General features: G+C 32.9%; 1 protein-coding gene across 2 annotated transcripts in view; it reads left to right on the top strand.

Moving 5' to 3' along the window:
* LOC110031967 (dihydrolipoyllysine-residue acetyltransferase component 2 of pyruvate dehydrogenase complex, mitochondrial-like) overlaps positions 1–26,904 on the top strand; it is a 48,240-nt gene extending 21,336 nt beyond the window's left edge. The window contains exons 7-20 of one of the 2 annotated variants that reach the window (XM_020735438.1): positions 12,650–12,705; positions 12,781–12,855; positions 12,944–13,036; positions 16,939–17,181; positions 17,361–17,433; positions 22,959–23,056; positions 23,157–23,242; positions 23,557–23,632; positions 25,137–25,204; positions 25,283–25,349; positions 25,683–25,778; positions 25,858–25,960; positions 26,433–26,528; positions 26,609–26,904. In XM_020735438.1, coding sequence (XP_020591097.1) covers positions 12,650–12,705; positions 12,781–12,855; positions 12,944–13,036; positions 16,939–17,181; positions 17,361–17,433; positions 22,959–23,056; positions 23,157–23,242; positions 23,557–23,632; positions 25,137–25,204; positions 25,283–25,349; positions 25,683–25,778; positions 25,858–25,960; positions 26,433–26,528; positions 26,609–26,679 — 1,301 coding nt within the window. In that variant the 3' untranslated portion in view covers positions 26,680–26,904. Of the gene's footprint in view, positions 1–12,649; positions 12,706–12,780; positions 12,856–12,943; positions 13,037–16,938; positions 17,182–17,360; positions 17,434–22,958; positions 23,057–23,141; positions 23,243–23,556; positions 23,633–25,136; positions 25,205–25,282; positions 25,350–25,682; positions 25,779–25,857; positions 25,961–26,432; positions 26,529–26,608 lie in introns of both variants that reach the window. The other variant, XM_020735428.1, reaches the window with a different exon arrangement.
* The last annotated feature ends 420 nt before the right edge of the window (positions 26,905–27,324 follow it).

The following is a 27,324-nucleotide window of genomic DNA, read 5'->3' as shown; positions in this document are numbered from 1 at the left end:
AAAATGGGTCAGTAAAATCGACTCTAAATGAAGGTGATTAAGGTCTGCTCATGATTGCAAAATAGTTAAACAATAACATGCCCTTGATTCTCTCAAAGACTTCCCAATGAAGAAAACTGTCTTTTATAAGGGAAATTGAGCAAATGCTAAATCCTCAATTACTCGAAGGACTTGAAGACCCACCCACTTGCCAATTTGAATAAACATAAAGCTATGAAGTTCGTAGCTCATCAGTTTTGACAAGCCTACAAAAGGCAATACTGCTATATAAACAAGTCAAACAAAATATTATACCCAATGAATTTTTTCTGACATTTGTAGGGGATGATCTTATGAAATAAATGCTATCCAAGCTCTATTGATCCAAGAAGCTCTTATAATTAAATTTTTCAAAAATATTTTAACCATTCCTTGCTAACTTGTTATAATATCAATTTACAGAGACAATAAAGTGGTATAGTAGGAAGATTAGAAATTAAACCTTTCCCCACATGATATTATGATTTCACTGCACTGAAATTATCTTAAATGGGGAACCCATGATTTAGGGATCTGATCATAAATGGGATAATTAATCTGACTGTTAATTTCAAATAAGATTATTAGAAGAAGTATCCCTTACAATTCAAGTGTTATCATGGAATTACCAAAATAACATATTTCTTGATCTTTTAACAACCTAATTTCATCATATAAATTTTCAATTGTAACTTTGATCACACAGCTGAGATCAAATGATGTTATTAGAACTTTGTATGTGCCTTTATTTATCCAGCATCATTTTAGGGAGATTGAGGCTAGATCATTCAATCTTCAATTATATTATAATATAGTAATGTTGAGTTTTAGTTTTTAAGGTGTTTGGATAAGTTTTTATTTAAATTTAAATTAGAATAATATATATTGATATTATTTTTAGTGTGATCTCATCAAATTTATAGTTCAAACAATGTTACCTTTTTTTGGTAGAGTTTATTTATGATTTGATGGCAATGTTTTTTCTACCTTAATTATAGGCATTTTTTTAATAGTAAAATTTCATTATCTGAAATAAAAGGAAAGCTCTCCCAAAATTTCCTTTCTCTTCATTTTATGCCGATTCATACCCCTTTTCCTATAACAAAAGCAGGATAACTATCTTTCTGGTAATGTAGCAAACGTACACTACAATATATGGTACTGCAACAAAACCCTACAGTTGCTTCTCTTAACATATTTATCTCTATAGGTACCCTAGCTTTGCCAATTGCCTTAGGCTTCGTTTGAGGAGGCTTTATCTTTTGAAAAAGCCTGTTTAAATGCTACATCGGAGAGAAATGCTTTATAAAGTTACGGTTGTTAAATTATAAATGATTGTTTGAGTACAAAATGATCTATTAACTTTTTAATACTTAATTGTCACATTTAAAAATAAAAAGATAGGAGAATAGATTGGCTGCCATTTTTTGCCTCTTCATTCTCATTGCCATGTCGGGCACATCTTCAAAAGTAAAAGATCATATCAATATACTAAAGCTTGGATTAAAAAGATTTAATTTTGATCATTTTTTTTTATAGAGGCAATTTTGCTTCCATGGATACTACAACTTGTATACGGTAGCTTGCTCCACGTCCATGGCTGCGAGCCATTCTTATAGTAATAAGTCTCCATTTGAGGGTAATGCTCTGGTGGCATAACCTTGACTAGATATCAACTCACTTCCTCCACCTCATCGTTGCCATGACCTCCTCCATGGTGTGAACATTGAAAGGATGCTTTGAAATGGCCATTTCGTTGTCCTTGGAGATCAGAAGGGGGTGAAGGAGCACGGGATCAATGACTCATGACATGTATTTTGGACATTTTTATTTCCGGGACAGCGAAATGCTGGGCAGTAGGTTCAAAGCCTTCTTACTTGGATGCAAATACAAAGCATCAAGAGTACTTGACAGATGCCATAATGGATCGCTTTTGGGTTCCGGAGCTTAAGATACTAAGGCTAAAGGAGGGATAGTGTGATGGGTGGAGCGGAAAAGAAATAATCTATGAATTTCGTGCATGAATTAGTGCTTTAAACTCCCCACAAAAGAATCAAATATTCTTCACTACGTGTCTATCTCTTTCCTCTCTTCCTCTTAGTAGGGTATCGCGAGATGCAAAGCCAGACCAAAGCTGCTCCGTTCATCAAAGCTCACGGAGGCGTATCCTTATTTGACACTCTTGCGTTTTGAAATGGCGCAAAAACATCTTTGTGGTCGATGCATTGTGGGGAGGCAGGGATGTACCAAACATACGAGAATAATTTTTTCGTCCTTCTCTGCAATGGAACAGAGTTTTGTCGTGTTCTCAAACAAAGCCTTATTGCTATTTTTGTTGGCTTCTCTTGTTGATTTGTACTTTGTACTTCTTTCTACTACCTTGCAACTATTTTACTACTGCTTTGCAACTATCTTATTACTTTCTTACTTGTTTGCTTTGTGGAATGTCCGAGAGCAAAACCAATGCAACCCAGTACAAAAAACAGTGAACAAACAATGAATAAATTGCAATAGAGTTGTGGGGGAACTCATTTGATGGCTTGTTTTACTGATATCAATGAAAGCAAACAAGATACAATGTTGATCTACTGTTTGAGAGGTAGATTTTCTCTTCACAAACCCTAGACGCGTTTGGGAACACCAAGAAAAAAGAAAAACTGCAGTAATTCAAAAAATAAAACAAACCCTAGCCAATTAGCTCTCATAAATACTCTCCCAAAAGCCCTTCAATCTTTTCCCCACACCCCTCTTAATTCCCCTCTCGTACGTGATTAGAGGGGGGCGAACGCTGCAATTATAGTCAGCCTCTCCCAGGTTTTCTGCCCCTCTAGGCTATTAGGTTGCTCAGATTTGTTGGTCTGGCTAGATGGCCGGTCCAGGTTAAGTCGATCCTTCTTGGACCGGCGACCCATCGAGGGGGACTATCCTCCCGTCATTTCTCCTGCCTGCAGGCGCCAGCATATCGGGAACGAGCATATTAGAAACCTTTTGGATGTATAATCCAAGTTGTGATTGGAGTTATGTGAACAACCATCTGATGACAATCAACCTTTGCTTACCTGCCACAAATTTTTGATGCTTGCCATTCAATATGTCAATAACCAAAAAAATTTTGAGGGATACTTACTATTCAGTGCGAGAAAAATGAATCATATGTAAAAAATGATCCAAAGAATGAACCATTGCTCAAGATATCTTTAATTGTTTAGTAGATTGATGTAGAATTTCCAAAAAAAATTAGGGGCAATTAATTACAGAGCACTTAAAACATTTATATTTACTAATAAAGCTCATGCTTTTATCCATTTTTCAAATTCTCACTCAAACATCAAAATTCATGATAAAACCCTTGCTCACGCTTTTCATTTTTATCAAATTCTCAATCGTTTGATCATGACATGCGTAAATGCATTGGTTCTACAACTCAAAAAATCACATGCGTGTTTGATTTGTAAAATAAAAATCACTATAAGAAGCCCAATTAGCATCAGATATTTCATTTTTCCTACGCTAATTCAAATTAGTGTCGGAATAGCGTCGTTTTTTTCTAACGTTAAAATTGGTGTTGCTAATTTATTTTGCATCTGCATTAGCGTCAGATTTTAATTAAGTCTGCATTAGGGTCGAAATCATGTGTCGCTAAAAAATATTGTCGAACATGCAAGCGATGCTGATGTAGCGACGCAATAGTATCAGCTATGGTCGACGCTAATTCGAGTCGAACAGGGTCGATGCTAATTAGAGTCGGCCATAGTCGACGCTATTGTGTTGTTTTAACAGCGACTTGTATCGTTGGCTGATTGTAGGTTTTAGTGTAGGAATTTTTTGATGCTAACTTGTAAGAAACAAAAACGATACATTAAAATAATTAGATTTCCACATACTTACACATAACAAACACAATCAACATAATATGATATTTATCTATCATCACAACTCATAAAAGAAATATGCAATATACACTTAATAATACCAAATCAGATTTAATATAAACGGATTAAAATGATCATAATTCACAATACAATAAACTGAAAGTTCGTACAATACAGAAATGAAAAAAAAAAGTTAGCCCCTATGCCGGGGAACATGATCAAACACAGAAGAAAAACCTAATCTTCATCCTCATCATCCTGCTCCTCGAACTGGACGCATGTGTCGCTTGCTCTGACGATCAAAACTCTTCTTCAGACATGCTGGGCTATCTGCAACGACCTGCTGGCATCAAACACATGTCGAAGCTCCTCATTCATCATCGTCTCACGCCTGACAAGCTCCTTATGCTGAGCTTGTAATGAGCTAGGGTCGCGTGTAGCTTCTTGGAAAAGCTCGACCTCAAATGCCATCCCTTTTGCTTTGAGGTCATACACATTCCCCTTCTTCCCCGTCTCATGCGTTCTCAACTTATAATCGAACCGCACAGTGGTAGACTGGCTACAACTGCTGACGACGGCGAGGTCTAGTTGGTCATCTCCCTCTCTCTCGAAGCTGCTCGTACTCATGCATAGCAAAATTCAGATATTATTTGGCATTTTAAGCATTAACTGACATATTAATATAATTAAATTTTTAATACTTACATTGAAATGACGAGTGGTCGGATAACCATTGTTGTGTGCCCGCGCGCCGATGTGTATGGACGTGCAACTATGCGGTGGATGACTCTCTGTCAAACTTCTTGGCTTGGATATGTGATCAGATAAATATGAGTCACATGAATACATAAATCTGTAAGATTTTGAATTTTGACATAATCCTACCAGCCTCCAATAGTCCTCCGTGTGGGAGATCCAACCTCCAATGTGGAGGTGGCCCCTCTAGCTCCCTCCGTCGTCCGATTCAGTTGATTTGTCAGTCTCTTCCTCTGGTACTCTGCAGAGGCCCATGCTCGGTTTAACTCAGCTTAGACTTCCTCTCCAACCCACAATGGCATCCGCTCTTTCTTACTTGCCGTCGTGAACATATTCCCATGCCTATGTCTATCACAAACCTCAAAAATCTGTCGGATCTGCTGGTGATGTTCCGACAACTAGTAAAACGACCTCTGCAAATTAGACGACCTTCTTCAACCTCCGATACGTGTTTCCCAAAGTCTCTTGAATGCGGGGTCTCTCGGGAGGCTAAGAATCTACCATCTGCAAGAGGAAAAAAAATTTAGAATTAATGAGCATGATTAGTATGTAATATAAGATAGAATAATAAAAGCAGAAAAGTGAAAAATGTCGTGTTTACGCAAATTATCAAGAAAATTAAGCAGGACAACTACAATGTAAGAAGCAAAAGTAAATGCAAAATGGTGCAAAAACTAATCATCTAAGTATACATTCCATTAATTTATTTCATTCAATTATCCAGATGCTGAAAAACTTAAAATTTTTTCGTCAATCTCATCATCATTTTTATTCATATTTAGAGGGATTTCTTCATGAATCCCTGTGGTAACCTCTAGGGGTAACTCCTCGTTGATTAAGCTGAGCTGAATACAAAAATTAGACATAACTAACTCTCAGTGAATAGGTTCGATAACATTCTATATCTCAACAATTTATTATGGTCTATTTTTCGATACAACAACCCAATCAAGTTTATCTCAGAATATCGAATATAATAAACCTGACTAGCCTTACTTGTCAGAATAATTGTTTCATACTTTGCATATCTTCTTTTTATCTTAACTTCAGTAATATCATACGGGTCGAGTGTCCGAGTTCCTTGATTAGGTACGGGATCAAACCACTCACAGTTGAACATGTAGACATTGCATTCAACATAGCACGAATATTGCAACAAAACTACTTCATTTTGTATGTTATAATAGCTGATTTCATGATCTATTTGTCTGTTTTTCCTAACACAAACATCACAATTATAAGTTTTTTTTTTTTTTCATGCTAAAAGCTTTTATGAAATTTGTAACCGTTAACTTCAAATATTTGTCATGTCTTCACGCTACGATTAGGCCCCAAGCAAGATTTAATAAATCTTAGTATGTGATTCTGATGCTTGTATCATGGACCTAGTAGAAATTTCATAGTATAATTAATTTAACTTTGTATAATACAATTACACAATATACCAGTTAATTTTGAAGTTACTGCAACGTACGTGTAATTCGAACCATTTTGAAGATTCTTCTTCAATTTTCTTGCTTACAAGAGAGTCATCCTCTACGTTCAAGCTCTCCATAAATAACCTGCAGACATCATTGTGACTTGTATGTCTGAATTAATGGTACAACATTCCGTAAAAATATTTGATTATATTTAATCTTACTGTAGGAATGATTGTACCTTGTCTCAGCTCAGTAGAACATAAAAGTAGCTGCTTGAAGCTCTCCATCGTTTAGGTAGGGCCTAACTTGCCTACATAATGGTTCACCAGTTATCTGAAATACCGATAATTTTGTTTACAAAGGCACCTGTCCAACAGTTTAATGCGTATGTTGTCCCTGATCCCAATTAATTAGAACTTAAAGTAATTCTTCTGTAATAGGTATGCCTCGCATATCGAACCCTCAAGACGTGGTTTATTCTTAATAGTCTCTTTTATTTTATTCAAAAATTTGCACAGTTTATTCAATTTCGAAAAGATAAGAATTTCTCAGGCTAAAATAAAATACATACCTCTCAAAGGGATACATCCACCTGCACTTAACCGGCCCCCCAGTACAGCCTCCTGATAGGCAGATGCTCTATAGAATCAGGGAGGAAATATTCGTTCGAGCTTGCACAATAATAATGAAATATTCGTGTCAAGACTTTGCAGAGAATGAACATCCAAAGTGCTTACGCACTTGAATATACTCATTTCGATCAATGAACTGAGTACCGGCTTTGGTAGAACATTAAATGCAATAGGTAATAAATCGTGCATGAAAATATGACAATCTCGACTCTTCATGCCAAATATTTTCTCCTTGCCCAAATCAGCACACCGGCCTATATTAGAGGCGCAACCACTTGTAAACTTCAAGGAATGCAACCACTCAAAGATTGTTTCTTCGTTGATTCGATGTTAGACAATATGTAGTTTTAGGGTTTATTACTTTATCTCCATTTGTCTCTTTCAGTTCTAACCCCCTCTTGCAATAATTTTTCAAATTCATTCTTGTTTTGACGTTATCCTTTGTTTTTCTCTTAATATCAAGATTATTGTTAAATATATTATCCAAAAAGAATTTCTCAATATGCATATCATCTAGATTTTGTCTAATCGAATTGGTTTTCCAGTATGAAAGATTCCAAAAATTACTCTGCTTCATTTAATTATGTGTTAACGTCATAATTTAGAAGACGACTTGAGGTTATATCTGGCCTCTCAGTGATCTTTGAAACTCCACTGATCATTTGCAATATATCACTTCCACTAATCCTTGGGGGTGAACTTGATCTTTCAACTTTATTTTTGAAAAATGCATACTTATGCATAACATACAGATTATGTTTGATCAGATTGGTTTTCTAGTATGGAAGATCCCAAAAGATATTCCGCTTCATTTAATTATGTGTTAACGCCATAATCTAGAAGACGACTTGAGGCTATATCTAGTCTCTCAGTGATTTTTAGAACTCCACTGATCATCTGCAATATATCACTTCCACAAATCCTTGAAGGTGGACTTGATCTTTCAACCCTATTTCTAAAAAATGCATATTTATTCCTCCAAAACAGGTGATCACGTGCTAAGAATCTTTGGTGACAATCAAATCATAAATTTTTTCTTCCATGTTTCAAAGTGAATGTTTTAGACATGTCCATGCAATGTGGACCTGGTATGATCAACGATAGAAATAAGAACGACACAATCATACAAATATTAGGGGGTAAATTATATGACGTGATAATAACTGACCAACAAAAATAGGGTGTCGTAGCATGATTGTGAGGTGCGAACCCATCTTTACATAAAACAAGCCCGACGTTGCATGATTCTGCTGCAAAATTTGGATAACTGTGATCGAAGTGTTTCCAAGCTTCACCAGTTGACAGATTTGTCATTGTACTAGTATTGACAAATCCAGTATTATGACATGTCATGTGGGAAGTTGTGCACATAGAAGCAAACAATTGTTGGAGCCGTGTAATGAGAGGAAAATAAAAGAGACATTTGTAAGGAATATTCTTCTAGTTTTTACTCTTTCTTCCCTTCAGTTTGAACCTATCAGCACTGAAAAATTTGTATTTTGTTTCTTCTGCATTCGTTCTGTAATATAACATATACACGTTGATGCATCATTTTATCTTCTCAGATAGTATTAACTTCGCCACTAACTTTTTAGTTTTGTACAAATATTTTGGAACTAAATTACTAGAAAGATTTGTCACTTTTAATAATGTTATTACCTAATTGAAACATTCTCTGTGTATGTTAAAATCGAATTTAATACTCAACATTCTTAGAGCGACTGTTAACTGTATGTGTGAAGTGCATCATTCTGACAATGATTGTTGGGCGGCATTTAATAGTTCATAGAATTGTTGTGCTTCACTATTTGATTCCTGATTTTCATTAGTCACTTCTAACAAAATGAGCCCTAGTCTCATCATCAATCATTTGCTCATACATGTCTGAATCGTGAACAATTGGTGGTGCATAACTTGATGAGGCTCCTACATGACCGTACTGAACATCTGGTTCAAATTCACCATGTGAAGTTCAATACCAATAATCGGGTTTAAATCCCCTACGGTATAGATTCAACTTCACTTTGTCAGGTGTTAGATACGTTTGACTCTTTTGCTTCGCACAGGGGCATCTGAACCTACCTCTGAGAAGTAAACGGACAGCTGCGATGCCATATGCACGAACTCTTCAGCACCAGCAATAAACTCGTCAGTTAATTTTTTTTTTTCTGGATATAATCTGTTATACATCCACGATTTAACGTTTCAAATATTCCTCTGTACCATAAATGTAGTTCTATAGATTAGCGCATGTACACATTACACATCCTACTTGAAATTTTAAGCCACCTATACCTCATATTCGAAACACATAGCCCATAAATTCAGAGAAAATTAACACTACCACACTAAACTTACATATCACAAATTTCTTATGAATTTATATATCTCACACCTAAATTTTCATATTTACAGACACAACATAAATTTCGTATGTGTTTCCATATATATCTTACACCTAAATTTTCATATTTACATATATAACATAATTTTTTTTTTATGTATTTACATATCTCACACCGAAATTTTCATATTACATTAATAACACAAATTTCTAATGTATTTACATCTCACTCCTAAATTTTAATATTTAGATACATAGCACAAAATTTCTTTTTTGTTTACGTATCTCACAGTTAAAATTCATATTTACAAACATCGCACAACCTTGTTATGCATTTATATATCTCACACCTAAATTTCATATTTATACCCAACACAAATTTCGTATGGATTTACAAATCTCACACCTAAATTTTCTTATTTACATATATATCACAAATTTCTTAAGCATTCACATTTCTCACACCTAAATTTCATATTTACATACATATCACAATTTTCTTATGAATTTATATATCTCACACCATAATTTTATTTTGTAGCATAAATTTCTTAGCATTTATATATCTCACACCTAAACTTAGTGAAAACCATAAAATCCATATGTATTGCATACCTAACAATGGAATACGTAAAAACTCAGCAAAACCTTTGTATTTTTGGATCTAACACCTATGCAAGTAAAAAAAAGATGAAAACTTATGCTAAACCAAAGCTTGGAGGCGTGGAAGAAGATTTCTCACCTTGGATAAGGTTGGAGCGGTGAAACAGAGCTGGATTTGCTAGAGAAGCTTAGGAGACAACGAACGAAGCTGAAGGAGGAGCATGTGAAGTAGAGTTGTGGTTTGTGGGAGCCATATTTTAGGGCTTTAGTGTCAGATTTAGCGTCAGCTTTGGCCGACACTAATCCGAAGCTATTAAGTGAGTTTAGCGTCGGCCATAGCTAATACTAGAACGTCGGATTAACGACCTCTACTAGACCCAACTCGCTAGCGTTGTTTCTTCTGATTTTGGGACCGCCGGGCGACGTTAACAAACGTTAATCAGTCGCGCCGGAAAAATTTCCAACGTAATTTAGACGCTAATTAACAGTTGCTCTATAGTGAATGTTTCAGCTGTTTTGTATGTAATTATCCCAAAAATTTATAATCTTCATGAATCTATTCTAGCCTTTAAATTTGGGTTCTTGCAATAACATTGTGAGGTTGGCTACAGATCATTAGTCAATTAAGAAGGAGAATTAGGAATGCTAAGATGATTATGTGATAAATCTATAGAGTTTAAAATGACAACTGTTATATTATAGCGAGCGTGGATGAAATAACTGGCATACATGAGATTATGGTAAAGAATTTCACTTATGGTTATCCATATTTTAACATTTTTCATGAACGAACTTGCAACAAATATTTAAACTGAGTTGTAACAATAAGATTATGGAAAATACATATTTTTTGGTGTGGCATTTTGGGGTGGTTTATTTTTAGATGACATTGTTTTAACTGTCCAATGGAAAATAAGATGATGAAAATTTAGATTTAATGGCCTTATACCTTTAATGGAACAAAATTTTGGTACATGACATGAATAAAAATTATAATGATCAGCTAATAGTTACAAAGGATGTATTGATTACTATTTGTATCTTTGATATTTTTTTCAAAGTCATGTTACGGATATAACTAAGATAGAGTGCTTTGGTAAAGAAGGGAGAATGTTATGAATAAAATGTTGCGAGATTTGGAAGATTAGGAAGTTAAGTGATATATTTTAGTGAGGTGTTAGTGTTTTTTAAAAATTAGGTTTGAGATTGTAGAGATAGGTGGTTTTCATGTATATTTGAGAGTAGTTCAAACCTAAATGCATTTGGCAGAAGAAATCAATGTAAAAGGAGTAGGATGAATAGGTTAGTACAAGAATAACTTGGCTAGAAGTAGTGCTGAAATAAAAAATAAAAAAAGGCTAGATTAAGCATGACATGACTGAATGATAAAGAGGGGCTCTCAGAAGTGATCCCAAGTTTTGATTAGCTGTTGTCTAGGAAAGCAGGCCAAAATTTTGTTAAATTTGGATAAATGTTCCAACTAATAAAAGGATATACTTGTTATACTATTCTTGATTAAAAGGAATTGCTAGGGAAGAAGATGCATGCTTACGCATGGTCTAGGGAGAGGTTCGTCCACTTAGTCTTACGCTTTGCAGGAGGTTGTTTCTATGGCTCTTGTTCTCGCTTTCACAATAGATGCAACTCAATCATTGTTATTGACCTGCCTTCTATAATAAATACTTATTCTTATAGTTCGTTATTTAAAACATACTAATATTTATTGCAATAAATTTTGATTTGGGTGACCGCTTCTGCTGCTGCAAGCATTCCGCTTAATTTATCTTGAGTTTTGTAAGTATTTGGTGCATTCCGTTCTAAAGGGTCAGAGATTATCAGTTGATAAGCTTTTTTTTTTTGTATTTTCTTTATTTATTTTTGGTGCTAGGAAAGTGAAGAGAGCAACTCATCAATAACAAAAAATGAACTACTTGAGAACGATATTAGAAATTTTGTAAATGTTGTGTATTATCTTTATATGGTTCCTAATGACAGAGCAAATCTATGAGGACATACAATCTGACACTCATCCTTCTATGTGCTAAGTTTTCTGTTACACCAATGTCTAGTCTAAGGGCAATTTTTTCTTTTGTACGTCTAAGGACAAGTTAGTCTTTTATAATTGTTATTACTGTTAGATATTAATAGGCTTATTATGTTTAGTGTAAGGGTGTGGCATGAGATTGTTCTTGTGAGTTTTAGGTTTAGGGTTTGGGAGAGATTTACTTCTCGAATTGTAGAAATTTGGAGAGATCGCCTACCTCTCGAATTATAGGTGCTTATCCATTGTATTAGTGTAAGTTATTAGTGTTGCATTGCTTTAATTTGGTGTTTGGGAAATCAAATTTATGTTTGCCCTAATTTCTATGAAAAAACTTGCTGATTTTGATGTCCGATCGTATCATTTTTCTGATGTGCAACTTTGCTAAATATTTTGAATGTTCGGTTACCACTGTTTCTAAACTGTTGTCTCTAAATTTCCTTTTTATCCTACCTAACATAATGGTTCATATGCATCGTCTGCACTCTCAGTTCATTTTTTCTTTTCCTGGGCAGCTTTGTTTCAACATTCATTTTATATTTTTTTCCTAGTTCATTAGCATCTTCTGCACCCTTGGTTCATTTTCTGTTTTCCTGGGCAGCTTTGTTTCAACATTCATTTTATATTTTTTTTCTAGTTCATTAGCATCTTCTGCACCCTTAGTGCATTTGATGAAATCAAGTCAAATTTGCTGCAAATTAGTTAGTTTTGATATGACGCAATTCGGAAGAAAGCCTGACTTTTGTTTGATTTGTATCTAGTGTTATTGCTTATCTCATGGAGTAGTTTGCTTTTTTTTAATATGTAACTGATTAGTTCATGGAAATATTATTGATTTTTCTTGTTTAATACCTTTGTTATTCCTCCACCTAAGCTTAAATGATCCATAAGAGAAAAATTCACTCTTTTTGCTCTCGGTTTTCATGAGAGTACTCAGGGTGCTTTTTGTCATTCTATTTCAGACCTTCCTTCACATCAGGAAATTGGAATGCCATCTCTTTCTCCTACCATGACAGAGGTACCTAAATGTTGTGCTATCAAATGCGAAGTTTTTATCCTGTAAACTCTAAGCTTTCTGAAACATTACCAACAGGGAAACATTGCAAGGTGGCTGAAGAAGGAAGGAGATAAAATCTCTCCCGGTGAAGTTCTCTGTGAAGTTGAAACTGTAGGATAGTTGGATATCTGTGAACACATTTTATTATTCAATACATTTTTTGATATTTATCATGATTGTTGCTTCTTCACTTTATTAGGATAAAGCCACTGTGGAAATGGAATGCATGGAAGAAGGCTATCTTGCTAAGATAATAAAAGGAGATGGTGCGCAGAACATAAAAGTGGGAGAGGTATAAACGACTTTGATTTTCAATTTACCTATGAAACCTTTGCTTTGTCTCACTGGTACTTTTCAGATGCTAGGTTAACTCTTTACACAATATTTATAGTTATTTAATTCATCATATTCCATAGTGAACTCTATTGGGTTTTTCCTTTCCATTTCTTGTGTTTGCTAGAACCCGTACATGCTCTCTAAAGCACGTGTATTACATACTGAAAATTGAAAAAGACGCCACTTGCTTGCACTAATGTTAACCTCATAAGTTGCACTAGCACCTAACATGAATGAATGAAAATAAAAGTTGAGAAGCTAACCCCAAATATTCAGAATGCTAGAACATGTGAATAACGCTTCTGATTGACGTTTGATGTACTCGAGCAATAATAATTGCTATTGAAATTTTTTAATTTATGTAATTGATTATTGTTCTAGAAACATGGGCATACTAATTAACGTGAGAAACTTCATGAAGCCGCAATATTCAAACTTTTGTGGGAAAAGGAAAAGAAGCGTTGCACTAACATTTTCCAACAATGTTATTAGTATGATTCACTACTATATGATCCTTTCTTTGAAATATTGATATTTACAACTTATTCAAAATTAAATGTGCTATTAATATTAGGTAAAGAATTAGAAGATTCATATTACAATTTAGTTTAAACTATTTAGCATTTACAAAATCCGCTTTCTATACAATGAGGATAAAATCACGATGTTGTCAATTTTGAATATTATTATCAATGTGTCTAATTACATAAATCAAACAATACAAAGACTTGTTGAAAAAACAGTGACGATAGAACTAGACCATGAAGTATAATGATGACTATGATGCGCAAACACTTATTTATAAATCAGTGTGCAGTGTCTGTCATGTCAGACATGTCTATCACATCTTCAATGTAAATAAAAAAAAATAAAAAATTGTACATGCTTGCTCTAAATAATTATGTTTAAAGTTTTTAAATAGTAACAAAATGTATAATAAAATATAAAGTTCTGATGATTTGTGTTGGACCAACTAGCATGTGCTTATTTTTTATATATGCAATACTCTAAAAATTATTTGTGACAGGTTTTTTAGTTTTTGTTAAATTTTTATTACTTGTTATTTTTTCAATGTAATTAATAATTGTCATAATTTTGCTTTTTTATTTGTGGACTATTTTCAGTTTTTAATACTATGATAATCTTTATATATTTTTTTCATGATTAAATTTTTCTAATTTTTCATCCTTGCAAAGTTCAAATCTTTTTTATTTATTTCATGTTATTTAGTTTATGAGATTACTAAATATTATTTTAAAATTATATGGACGGGCACGCATACATTATGTTAGTGATTTGCACGCATCCTCTATTTTATAAAACTGGTGTCTCATTTGTGTCTTGTGGGTTCATACATTGGTGCATGCTAGAATGAGGATATGAAAAAAATATTTTTTTTTCTATGATGATTGAAGAGAAGATATGAACATTCAAAGCTTATAATTACAATAATATACGTTTGAAGATAATCATTGTCAGCCTTATCTCAACTATTTGAGGTCGTCTTTATGAATCCTTATTCCAATACCTTCTATCGTGTGTTAATTAAGGTGTTAAACCTATTATTTAAAAATAATTTCAAGCAAATTTTATCAGTGTTATCTTAATTTTATTTTATTTTCTTTATTTCTTTATAATAATTTTTTACTAATAATAGTCTTTTATTTAATTGATGCATTTTTTATTCTTCATTATACGGATTTAAATCTCTTAAATCTATTTTAAACTATCTTATTTTTATCAAAATGTATTCACCCTTTAATATAATCATTTTTTTTAATTTATCCCTCTTAAATTTATCTCTCATATAGATTAATGTTCTCGTTCCTATTACACTTAAGCTTAGTAATCAAAGAATTTATTTCTCAACACTCATATTCTTACATTGCACCTAATTTTTTTGTATTTTCCTAAATTTAATTTTAATTATTCATGGAATAATGTTTTCGCATAATACTTATGGGACACTTCTCTATTTTAGTAGTTTTACAAATTCAATTGGAGCAAAAGTAATTGTGTTAGGATATCAATCAAGCTAAAAGAGAGGATTTAAAATATAAAAACCAATCAGGTTCATATAAATGAACCTGAAGTGGAATCTAATTGTGATGATGAACCCATTCATTTGTGTATTAACATTGGAATGAGACTTTATAATGTTTGATGAAGATTTTATATTAGAGGGCTTACCATATCTCAAATAGGGCATAGTTTAGTCAAGATGATTTATTTCTTTATGGCTCCGTCTTTAGGAGACTGGACACCGTGCTATTTACCTAGATAGAGATTTGAGCAACTTTCTTCTCTTACAGCAAAGATCTTCCAACATCCTTCTGAATTGATGATTTTTACCATATTCCATGAAAATCTTTGTTTGAGTAACAATCCCGAAGCCAATAGTATGCAAAAGGGTAGCAGAATAGTTCCTTCTATCTCTATATACTTCACATAGAATGTAGGAAGAGCTGCTTTGACAATCAATGTGGGTCAAGTTCAATTTGCAATTTTGCTATGTTTTTTGAAGGTGTACTACTGATTGCTTGGGCTTTAGTGTTTTCTTCTAGTTTGTGTAATTGCCCCAGTGGGGTAGCTATTGTTCTTCTATTTTTGCATATCACGGACCAGAGAAGTTTTTGCTTTGATTAAATTTTATATAGGGGCTTGATGAACAATGTTGCTTTTCATGAGAACACTCCCGCTTTTCTCTTTCTTCTTGTAAGAGAGTTTCACCTCTTGAAACTCTTCTTCTTACATCTACCCAAAAGAAGTTTAGTTTTTGATAATCTCCATCCTCTTTTATGACAATACTTTAATTTCACATTGTCAAATTCGTTTGAGCACCCACTTAATGAAGAATTCTGATCTCCTCTTACCAATTGCCCTACGGAAAGTTAAAAAGCAAATGCATTACTCACCACACTATCGTGTATGTCATTTGATCATCTTTCCTTTTCTTTTTTTACTTGTCTCGCCTCTCTTATGTATCTATCTTAAAAGACATGTCATGAAGAACTAGAAAATCCTTTTTTGTAAAATCTATAGGTTTTAAGATGGGTGCTTAACTTATGCACCATATATTTGATTTAATTACTGCCCCCTCCTCTCTCTCTATGGGGTTAATTGATTGCTTGTCGGTGAGTCTTCATAGTTTTGACGGTTCTATCATTTGATACAAAAGTCACTTGGTTGTCAAATGATTTACTCTAGTCCTTTATTATGATGCCTTCTCCCCAATTGCTAGGCTCAACTCTGCCTGAATCTCTCTCTATGGGAATCAATCAAGGCAGGAATCTCGTCGAATGGAATGCGAGTAATGTCTTTATTTATGATGATTTTTAATTGGTTCTTTATACAGACGAACTTTCTAGGTATGTTGTTCAGGGGGAGAATCATATATGTATACTTAGAAAGGATATATCTATAGCTTAAAAATGTTACAATTATTGGTTTGAAAAATTATGAATGGCCTTCATAGTAGCATCATTGATTGTTTTTGCTTTGGTAGAAGTTCTACCTCTTGCTCGGTCATACTTGGTATTTTTATGGATGACATTTTGCTTGCTAGAAATGATCCAAACAATTTTAAGGCAAAATATTGCCTACAAAAGCATTTTGGAAGCTTTAATTAACATATGAAAAATTTAAAACAAAAAGCATTAGGATGTTGCTATGTGAATGTTCAGGTGTTCCAGGAAGTACGCTAAAAAATGGTTGTTTTATACTAAGGATTGAGCACTTCAATATCCAAGCATTCTCTAACGTCAGTTATGTTGTATATGTTGAAGCCATGAGTCTAATTTAGAATATTATAATAAATTTTTTTTCAATCTCACTTTTGATGTTTCCTGCCTCAATCAGGTGATTGCTATAACTGTGGAAGAAGAACAAGATATTGGAGAATTTAAAAATTACCAAGTCTCGGCATCTTCTGCACCAGCAGCTGAAGCAAAAACACCATCTGAGACAACCACAGTTTCATCTGAGGAGCCGGAACCAGTTAAAGTTCCGGAGCCAAAGGTTTCACAAGCTGAAGCAACTCCGCATTCAGAAGATCGTATTTTCTCGAGTCCTCTAGCAAGAAAATTGGCAGAAGACAACAATGTAAAATTATGCATTTACAGTGTATTTTATACGAACTTTTAAATATTGCAACTTATAGAACAAATTTATATGGCTTTGAAATATAATGCACATAATATAAGTGAACGAAATTGTCCTATTCGTATTATCTCTCTTTTTTTGAAAAGAAAACATTTATCATTATCCTTCACGTCATGTAGGTTCCTCTTTCAAGCCTAAAAGGTACAGGCCCTGATGGGCGGATTGTGAAGGCTGATGTTGAAGATTATTTATGTAAGTTTTTTGTGTGGTTCTCTAAATACAAATTTCAACTCTAAGTTATTATATACATTTGTGATAAATTTCGATTGAAATTAATTACATGGGCAGGGTTTGGGGTTGCTATTATTATAGAATAATTTCTTGAAGCTAACAAAATAGCTTACTCTACATTAGTTTGGGAGGAATGTCTTATTTACAAAGAATATACGTCCAAGGTTGGACCCATAAGTTACCTTTAAAGTTCTTCTTTGTTAAAATAAAATTATTTAGAATAAAAGGGAACATAAAGAGTTGTATTGAATAGGAATCTGAAGGAAATATGATTTCCTTCACTTGCTTCATTAGGAGAAAGTTGAGTTAAAATTTTGAGCGACTAAATAGTGGCATATTTGGAATTGGAGGCTAGAACTAGGGCAGAAATGTTACGTATGTGTAGGATAGCTAAGAGATGCTTTATAAATAGATGTTTGACTTAATATATGTTGGTGAGGAGTGGCCTAAATTTGCTTCATTTTTTTCTATTTGACGAAAGCTCAAGCATGTACCAAACCATATATAATCAATTTATCTAAAACCTAGAGTTGAGACCAAACTGAACAGAAACCGACTCAATTGGTTCTCCTAATTTTGGTTTGGTTGAGACAATCTCTTTTGTCTACCCCAATTTTATAATGCAGTGCAAATCAAATTATCATTATTGTTTTATATACATGTGGTTGTTCTTTGTTTTATTTATGTTAATTGCTAGTTTTTAAGATGTCACTTTTAAACTAGAACTATAGTCACATATTTATATTTGTTCAAGGATAATTTTATCATCGTACAATAAGATATATTTTTGTAGATAAAAGATTTTAAATTTTGGTGTTTTCTGATGGAAAAAGAACATGTATCTTTTGCGCATCCCAGGTCAGGGTTGATTCTACCTTGAGGGTTTTTTTTATGCTTTCTTCCCCCCTATCTTCTGTTTTCCTTTGAGTTATTTATTTTTCCAATTTCTCAATCTTCTTCTTCTCTTCATCTCCCTAATTCTTTCTTTGCGTCTGCTGCTCCCTTCCCAGCAATCAAATTTTTATCACAATCTCTAGTTCTGTTGCTCTACTTATCAGCACTAAAAATATTTTGTTGACTCGTTTGAACATTCAAAACACAGCATAGTGATTAATGATTGCCGATGGTATTCAATTTATTCCTTAACCATAATTTATGTGGCATGGTGGCTTTCTTTTTGAGGTTAATGAGTCTAGGTGAACCAGGAGCAACTAGACAATGTTCGGTATCATTCTGTTTTTAGTTATTTTTTTTGTTTTTTCATAGAAATATATTTATCATTATAGGTTGCAGTGTTATAGGTAACTGTTATTTTCTTTGCTTGAGAAATATTTTGTTTGTAGCTAATGCAACTTAACAAGGCTTTTTTTTCCTAGTCTTAGCTAATTCTGGAGTAATTTAAATTTAAATATGATTTGCATAATCATGTCACTGTTAGCAATAAAATAACTTTTTAGTTATTTTTTTATTCAGTTTAGCATGCATCATTGAATAATTCATGAGTCTATTAAATAATACAAAATAATCCTTCACCTGTTATATGTAATTAAGTTAATTTTTTTAATAAATTTAATAATGTTCTTATTTTTATTTATCGAACTATAGTGTAATGTATTTAATAGTAGGAAACACTATTTCACCAACCTTGAAAAATATTACTAGGCGGTTAAAAACAATTGAAAACACCATTAAGAATGTTTCTTTTGTTTTATATCGTTTTAATGTAGAAAATAAAAAAAATAAAAAATGATTCCAAACTTTGATGCTTGGAAATTGATTTAGGACACCGATTTTTTTAAAATATTGGGTACAAACATGGGTTGGACATGACAAAGGTTGGTATAAATTTGAGCTTTAGTGGGTTAGATCTGGTAAGGTAATGAAAATCTTCGTAATGAGTTCATAATTTATGGAAAAAGGTTTTGGTGTAGTGAATGCTGGCAACAAAAATTGAGGTTATGGGAAAATAATTTTTTCTTAGGTCCTTTTAGGTGTTTGTCGTATTTGAGGTGCAAGATTGCAGGCTTATGGCCTAAACGAGTTTTGGGATTCTGGTTTGACGTATAAGGTTAGGTGTAAAGCTACAGTTGGATGTGGGAAGTTAAAGTTTGCTTACTCATTTATCTCCATCACATTTTTTTCTTGTTTTTTTTTTTTTGATATATTTCCTTTGTTTGAATAAAATATAAGTTGTACAAGTGTGGGTAAGAACAAAGGAGTCTGGTTTAAATTTTGTATAAGGAAGAAGATGAGGGAATCAATCAAGGGTGTGGAGGAATCAAAGGACAAAATCTAAAGAAAATGTTAAGTAATTATCTCACCTCTCTACCAAAATTAAAGCAGGAAAATTGCATTCAAACAGGATATGAATTTTTTTCAGGAAGAAGAAATAGTGGATGAATGGAACTTTGTGTGCATGATTAGGGAGCGATCCTCATATACAATTTGGATCAAAGAAGAAAGAATAAAACCAATATTTACCCCCATTAAATGATTCATTCATTAGTTAATCCATCCAAAAGCCCTTTGGAGAAATTCTATTTATAAAGGAAAAAGGAAGCCTAAGATAATGATTAAATTATTCTTATTCTTATTACTTAGTAAAGATGAGATTATCCTCTATATACACTACTTTTAATCAATTAAATGATGCAAAATTCTGCCAAAAATACGGATGGTTTAAAATGGGTTTGTTTTATCTCCTTTGTAATTTGTATTAACTTATTTTGTTTTGTCTATAATGGTAAGAAATTTTTGTGCTTAGCATTGATAACTTTGTCTATATATTCCAAGATCTTGCAACAAATTTTTCAAATTTCGTTGATGCCAATCTCTACTCTGAATGTGGAAGGCTGAGTTTTGATCTGGTGATATACTATCGCAAAAGCTTTGCTGAATATGAAATAAAATCTGAAATTTTAAGTTGTTTATAATAATAGTATGATGAGTATCGTTTGATGATAAGGCTATAGAAATTTGACCTAGCTCATATTTGCAATGACTTTTATGCATGAGAGGATGAGAAAACCACCCTCTTATGCACAAATTGTTTGGTGCACATGCTTGCCCCAAACAAGGCTTTGAATGGCTAATGAATTGTATGGGTAGTTTTTTTTTTTTATTTATTTATAAAAGAGCATTATCCTCTCTTATTTTATTTCACAAGAAAAAATACAAGCCCGGGAAAGATGTCCCAACACACACACCTTACAATCACACAAAAGAAAATAAAAAAGAACATCTCTCCAACTTGAAAATACAACTCACCCACCCCACAAACACAACAAAGATTCAAACACACAAAACCAAACAAAAAATAAAAAAAGTACACCAAAACAAATAAACCAAACAAAAATAAAAAAGTACACCAAAGCAGATAAACATCCAAAGGGACTCAAAAACTAACCAATATCTTTTAAAGCTACCAACAACAGATTGTGAGGAACAATCTTAGAAACCATAGCACCATTCAACTTCAATCCATATTTAGCCGGCCAATGAGCAACCTTGTTACCTTCTCGCTTAGTATGAGACCACTAGATAATCAAATGCTTGGATAGAGCAATAATCTTTCTCATCTGCATATTAATACTCCAATGATAATCAATCTGTAATTGACAACACTTCCATAGAATCAAGGAATCAGTTTCCATAATAATATATTTTTAACCATAATAAATAGCCACCTGAGACCAAAGTCTAAAGCATCAGCTTCAGCAACTAGAGGAGAATCGGAAAATACTCCTGCCGAGAACCAACAAATAATAGAGCCGAAAGAATCTCTATAAACTCCACCTACGCTAACAGATAAAGCATTCCAACAATCATCTACATTAATTTTAATAAAAGGCATCCACGGTTTATGCCAATTTCAGAGCATTAAGGTGGCTGGAGAACTTTTGTGGAATTGTAGAGCTAGGGAAAACACTGTTGAATGGAGTAGGAAGGAAAATGGTAGATTGAAAATATTATTATGTCTATAAATTGTGCAAAATGGTTAGTTTAATCCGGATTTAATTACATAATAGAAATGAGTGACAAAGTGAGGTTAATGATGATGACACCCAATAGTTGGGATATTTTTGTTACTCCAATGCTAGTGTTGAATGCTGGCTTTATGCCAAGTCATGTATTACATCCTTAATCATTAAGTTATATAAAGGAAACTTGAGGAGAGAGAAAATAATGGTATGTGAGTGCTCCAATTTGAAATGATGTTCTTTTTTTTAGATTCAAAGAGGGAAAGCATTGTCATAATTTTAAAAATTTAAGTTCTTAGACGTGATATTCTTTATTTTCACAATTATTTTTAATAGAATTTAATTGAAAATTGATGAGAATATTATCATAGTATTTTCAAATTACTTTGGCCTTCTAATGTTTCAGGATTTTAATATTATGTTTTAAAATTATATTGATTCATAATTTTTTAATGAGAACAAGAAACAAATAAGTGAAATTAAAAGACAACAGTAAGAAATATAATAATTATAGGACTTTTGCAAAATGGGTTGTATGTGAATGAGATGTAAGATCAACAATATGAGCCATTGGCTGCCTGCACTCAATTGAGCTTTGAATGATAAAGTGACTAAAGGAATGTATCTTGTCATACCCTCAAATATAGCTTTTTAGTTCTTGCAATGCGATTTTTCTTTTCTGTGTGGTATTGAAAGATAAAAAAAATACCATGGAAAGTTGTAGATTTATTCAGCTGTATGTAAAGTTGAGTTTTCATATGAATGGAAGGAAAACTTTTTGGGGCTTATTAATGTGTTTCAGTTTCTTCTGGGAACATAAAACAGTTATGATTGATTGGTCAGAGTATTTTTTTCTCAGCAAATCGTCCCGCTTAATAATGAAACTTTGGCCACATTTTTATCTTTTGACATTAGAAATGTGTGCAATACATTACAAGGTGGAAAAAAGCCACATGCCTAAATAGACATCCACTTATTTTCTTATTTGTTTTTTTTTATAATACCGTGATAAACTAATGAGGAGATTAAAAGTTTCAGAAATTCATTCCCTTAGAGGTCCAGCTTAAAGCCTTCTGAAGCATGGAAAAGCATGACTTCTTGTAGGAAAGTCGGTTTCAATTTTAGTAACTTTCATATTTATTTCTGTAATTTAGAATATTCTAATTTTGCTAATTGTGTTTTGTTGATAAAAGAACATTTTTTGCTTCAGCGCTGACACACTTTGAGTTTGTGTACATTTTCGGATTGCACCTATGATTTCCTTTTTTTTTTTTTGGTAATTTTCAATCTGCAAAGTGGAATTCCTTCACGGGAATTAACCGAAATTTTTCACATCACATCAAAAGTACCACTATTTTAACTTAAAAAAAATGAAATACTCTTGAAATCTAGGTGTTAGATATGTAAATATATAACAACTGAATGGTATATTTGTAATTCTTCCATTGCTTTATATAATTTACTACCTGTTTCTGCCCTTTTGATGTTGAATTGTATGCTATGCAGCATCCACAGCTAAGACTGTGCCACACGCTAAGGCAGAGGTCTCAGGAAAGGTTCAAGCATTGAACTATTCTGACATACCGAATTCCCAGATAAGAAAAGTAATTATTTGTTTTTTCCAATTTCAGTGTTTTCTTCAATTTAACTCTTAATTGGATAGGTTTTGGTTTTATTTTTAATTTCTAGTTGTACTTTTTCCAGGTAACTGCTTCACGTTTGCTGCTTTCCAAGCAAACTATTCCCCATTACTATCTCACAGTAGATACTCGTGTTGACAAACTTTTGCAGTATGAACCTTTTGTAATAGTGTAGCTGTAATTGAGAACTAGAAAAAAGTCAAAATGGTTCCTTGACTCTTTGATGGGGCCATTTTAGTTCCATATTATATAAGAGTGTCAATTTAATCCCCAACTTCTTTTAATAAGAGTTAAAATAGTACCAAAGAAGGACTATTTCAGTACTCATTAAAAGAGTCTGGGACTAAGTTGACACTTCTATAGATTTTAGGATTAAAATGGTCAAATGTAAATAGGCAGGGGACTATTTTGACAGTTTACTCAATTGAGAAGAGAACTAATCATTCTCCGTCATCTCTTCCCAGGCTACGTGGCGAACTTAATTCTCTGCAAGAATCTTCTGGAGGGAAACGTATTTCTGTCAATGACCTCATTATCAAGGTTTTTTTCTTAATAAATTTGTTACTTTCTCTGACTGAAATCGAATCTCACATGTGCTACTCCTATGGTGCCAATCTGGTTTGGGCAAATGTGAATGATGCAGGATAAGTTTGCACGCCTTTTAAATTGCACTCTTATATTGAATAAGAGAAAGATTGCAGCTTGTTATTTTGCAGTATTCTATGATTTGAGATTTTTAACGGAAAGGTAGCATGGAATAAAAAGATGCAATAAACTTGTGCAAAAATATGTAACTTCACAGGAAAATATGCTATTAATTTCGATAATTACTTGAAAGATTATGTAAGGCACAAGCGATTGAAAGTTTTGTGCAACTATGAAACTATATTGTGACGATATAAAGATTATGAAAATGTTCAAATGATGTATCGGATGGAAAAACAAGTTGTAAATAGAGGTGTTTTCAAAGGCATTTAGTTGATGGTTTATTGCATTAAGCTGGGTCAGTTATCTTAAAACTGGGAGTGATATCAAAGTTTTCTAGGATGTTTAATTTTCATGCATTTTTCTTCATATACACTTTCTATCTTTCTTATAGTTAATTTCTCATTAGTGCCCGGGATAAAAAATTCTGTTTAGGCGGATTATGAACTAATGTCAACTTCTGCAACATAATTATGATTGTAGTTAACGAGTTCTTGTTAAATTTTAGATGCCAACCATATATAAACTGTAAATAATTGTTCAAATTTACTAAACAGCTTTTTTATCAATTTTGTGGCGGGAAAATAGCCAACAAAAAGCAGGTCATTTGGATTACAATTTTTCAGTTTTTTTCTAAATTTTTTATTTAGAAAAGCTGCTTTTGAGAAATTATAATTGAAATTGTAATTTGAAAAAAAACTTTTAATAAAAACAGAAGAATATCATAGAACAACCTGAATGAAACCTAGATATTGGTTTTAGATTGAAACTCAGGAACCTTTCGAAAAGAACTCATTTTAAGATCTTTTGACAGATAAATTATATGCTGAAGAAACTATTTCTAGTAATATTCAGTATTATAGAAATTTTTCGATATATTACTGTCTTTCTGACTTTTATACTCTATACTTTCTGCGAATATTCATTTTCTTTCTTAGCACTGATGAAAAGATCAGACCAAAATTGATAGCTATCACTGTTGTAGTGAAAGCAAGTTAGATGTTGCTTCATGCTATTTGGCATTTTGGGACGATCTATTCCTCCAGACCTTCCAATAAGTTCAATATTGCTCACTGCCAATCGCGAAAATAAACTGGCGCTGTTCGTCTATTTCAAAATAAAAAGTTTCGGAAGCTAGACAACAACAACAACAACAAGCATGTATCCTATTCAGTGTCACATTTTCATTTAATTCTAATAAATGAAGAGCATTTTTTCTACTATATGCTCAAGTCTTTTTAGGTCTACTTATACCCTTCTTAAGAGCTAAAATGAGGCTTATTTCTCTTCTACGAATATAGCTTTCATATGTTGATTTCTTCTCTTTTCTTTTGCTAAGGCTGCTGCTTTGGCTCTTAAGAAGGTTCCTCAATGTAATAGTTCCTGGATGAACGACTTCATCCGCCAGTAAGTCATTGTTGTCATAGTATTGATGAGTTCAGAGAGTTATTTGTCTAGATAATGACTTTGACTATACTAATGCAGGTACCACAATGTGAATATTAACGTTGCCGTGCAAACCGATAATGGGTTGTTTGTGCCGGTTATCAAGGTATTTTCTGTACGAGGCATTTGCACGCATGGCACACAATTCTTATGCATTTATATTTCTCACACCTAAACTTTCATATTCACGCATCACTCAAATCCTTAATAATGACATAAAAAATAGCACTATTAGCACTTTTTAAATGTGAAATACACGATTGCATACATTGGTTTAAAGCATCAAAGTGCTAAATATGTAAATAGGAAAGCTTTGGTGTGAGATATGTAAATACATGAAAATTGCGTGCTAGGTATGTAAATTTCTCGTTATACACCGTGGTCATCAGCTCCTTTGTTCCAGTTTCTTTGCTCTTCTAATACAGAAATGATTTTGCAGGATGCAGACAAAAAGGGACTATCTAAAATTGCTGAAGAGGTGAAGAATTTGGCTCAAAAAGCCAAAGAAAATACTCTGAAACCCGAAGAATATGAGGTGTGGATCCATTCAGTAATTCGCCATGAAGCTTAGGATCATGTGTTTACTGTATTTTAATGGAGTTGCTTTTATTCAGGGTGGCACTTTTACAGTCTCAAACTTGGGAGGTCCATTTGGAATAAAACAATTCTGTGCTATAATAAATCCCCCACAATCATGCATTCTGGCTGTGGGCTCTGGTGAGCTTGCAACTTCAAATTTATATTTATTATTTATTTTATTTTTTTTCGGGCAATTGCACACACAGCACTTACTATTTACAATTCTCTCACTCTCTGTCATCCATTTTTTCAATTCCCTCAAATATCAAAATTCATGATAAAATCCCTATACATATTTTTTTTCATTTTTATCAAATTCTCAATTATTTGATCGTAGCACACACAAATGCATAAGTTTTGTTGTCCAATAAAATCACAACTGGTTATATTTTTGTAAATAACAATGTTTTGAGTGGTATGAATGTAATTATCTTATTATTATTTTCTTACACAACTGGATAATGATTGTTTTCCATTTTAAATATCACATAAATATGGACCTCTTATGGTTCTTGACCACATGGAAAAACCTCACAAATATTGTCACCTCTATGTAATCATAGAATCTAGAACAATGTTAATGTTGAAAGATTATTTTTTTCTTGAGCAGCTGAGAGGAGGGTGATACCCGGTTCAAGTCCCGACCAATTTGAATTCGGTTCATTCATAGCAGTCACGTTGAGCTGTGATCATCGTGTGGTTGATGGTATGTGTTGAATGCATCGAAACTAAATTTCAATCTCATTATAATTAACAACTTGTGCAAATCTCTGGTTTATGTTGCAGGTGCAATTGGAGCAGAGTGGCTCAAGGCATTCAAGGGCTATATAGAAAATCCTACCTCAATGTTGCTCTAAATCTAGTATTGCAGCAACAAATTTTTTTTATTATTATTTTAAATTAAGATCACAAAATAAGGCACCCCATGGTCTTCTTGACACATTTTGTGTTGTTATTTTCTTTTTTCTTTCAATTTTTTCAGGCATGGTATAATTTAATTTGTCCTGGATGAGGACATTCAGGACTAGGAATGGATTATGGTTGAGTCCCTTCTTCTGTGCAATTAAATGTTTTTTTTTTTTTTTTTTTTTTTTTTTGGGGTGAAAGTCAATAATAGCAGAGAATTATTTAATTACAGAAGTTGAAAGTTTCAAACCTGCTTTTCTTGATTGATTTTGCTTATTTGAGTATTTTTTTTATTCTTATGAGTTCCAGTGAAATGTGGATGTTTAAATTTTGGGGTAATTACATAGCACCTGAAATGTTGCTATTTACAAATCAAGCAGCCTCTTTCATCCATTTTTCAACTCAAGTCAAATACCAAATTTCGTGATAAAATCTCAATTCATATATATATATATATATATATATAAATCTCCATTTCTGATTCTTGATCGTGGAAACATGAAAAATGCATAAAAATCAACTAGGTGTTAGATTTGTTAGTAGCAATGGTTCGGGTGTTATGTATGTAATTTGCGCATAAATTAAGCTTGTATTTA

The sequence above is a fragment of the Phalaenopsis equestris genome, unplaced genomic scaffold (assembly GCF_001263595.1).
Source record: "Phalaenopsis equestris unplaced genomic scaffold, ASM126359v1 Scaffold000002, whole genome shotgun sequence".
Taxonomy (NCBI): Eukaryota; Viridiplantae; Streptophyta; class Magnoliopsida; order Asparagales; family Orchidaceae; genus Phalaenopsis; species Phalaenopsis equestris.
The sequence above is the reverse complement of the archived record's forward strand: the minus strand, read 5'-3'. Positions and strand labels throughout refer to the sequence as shown.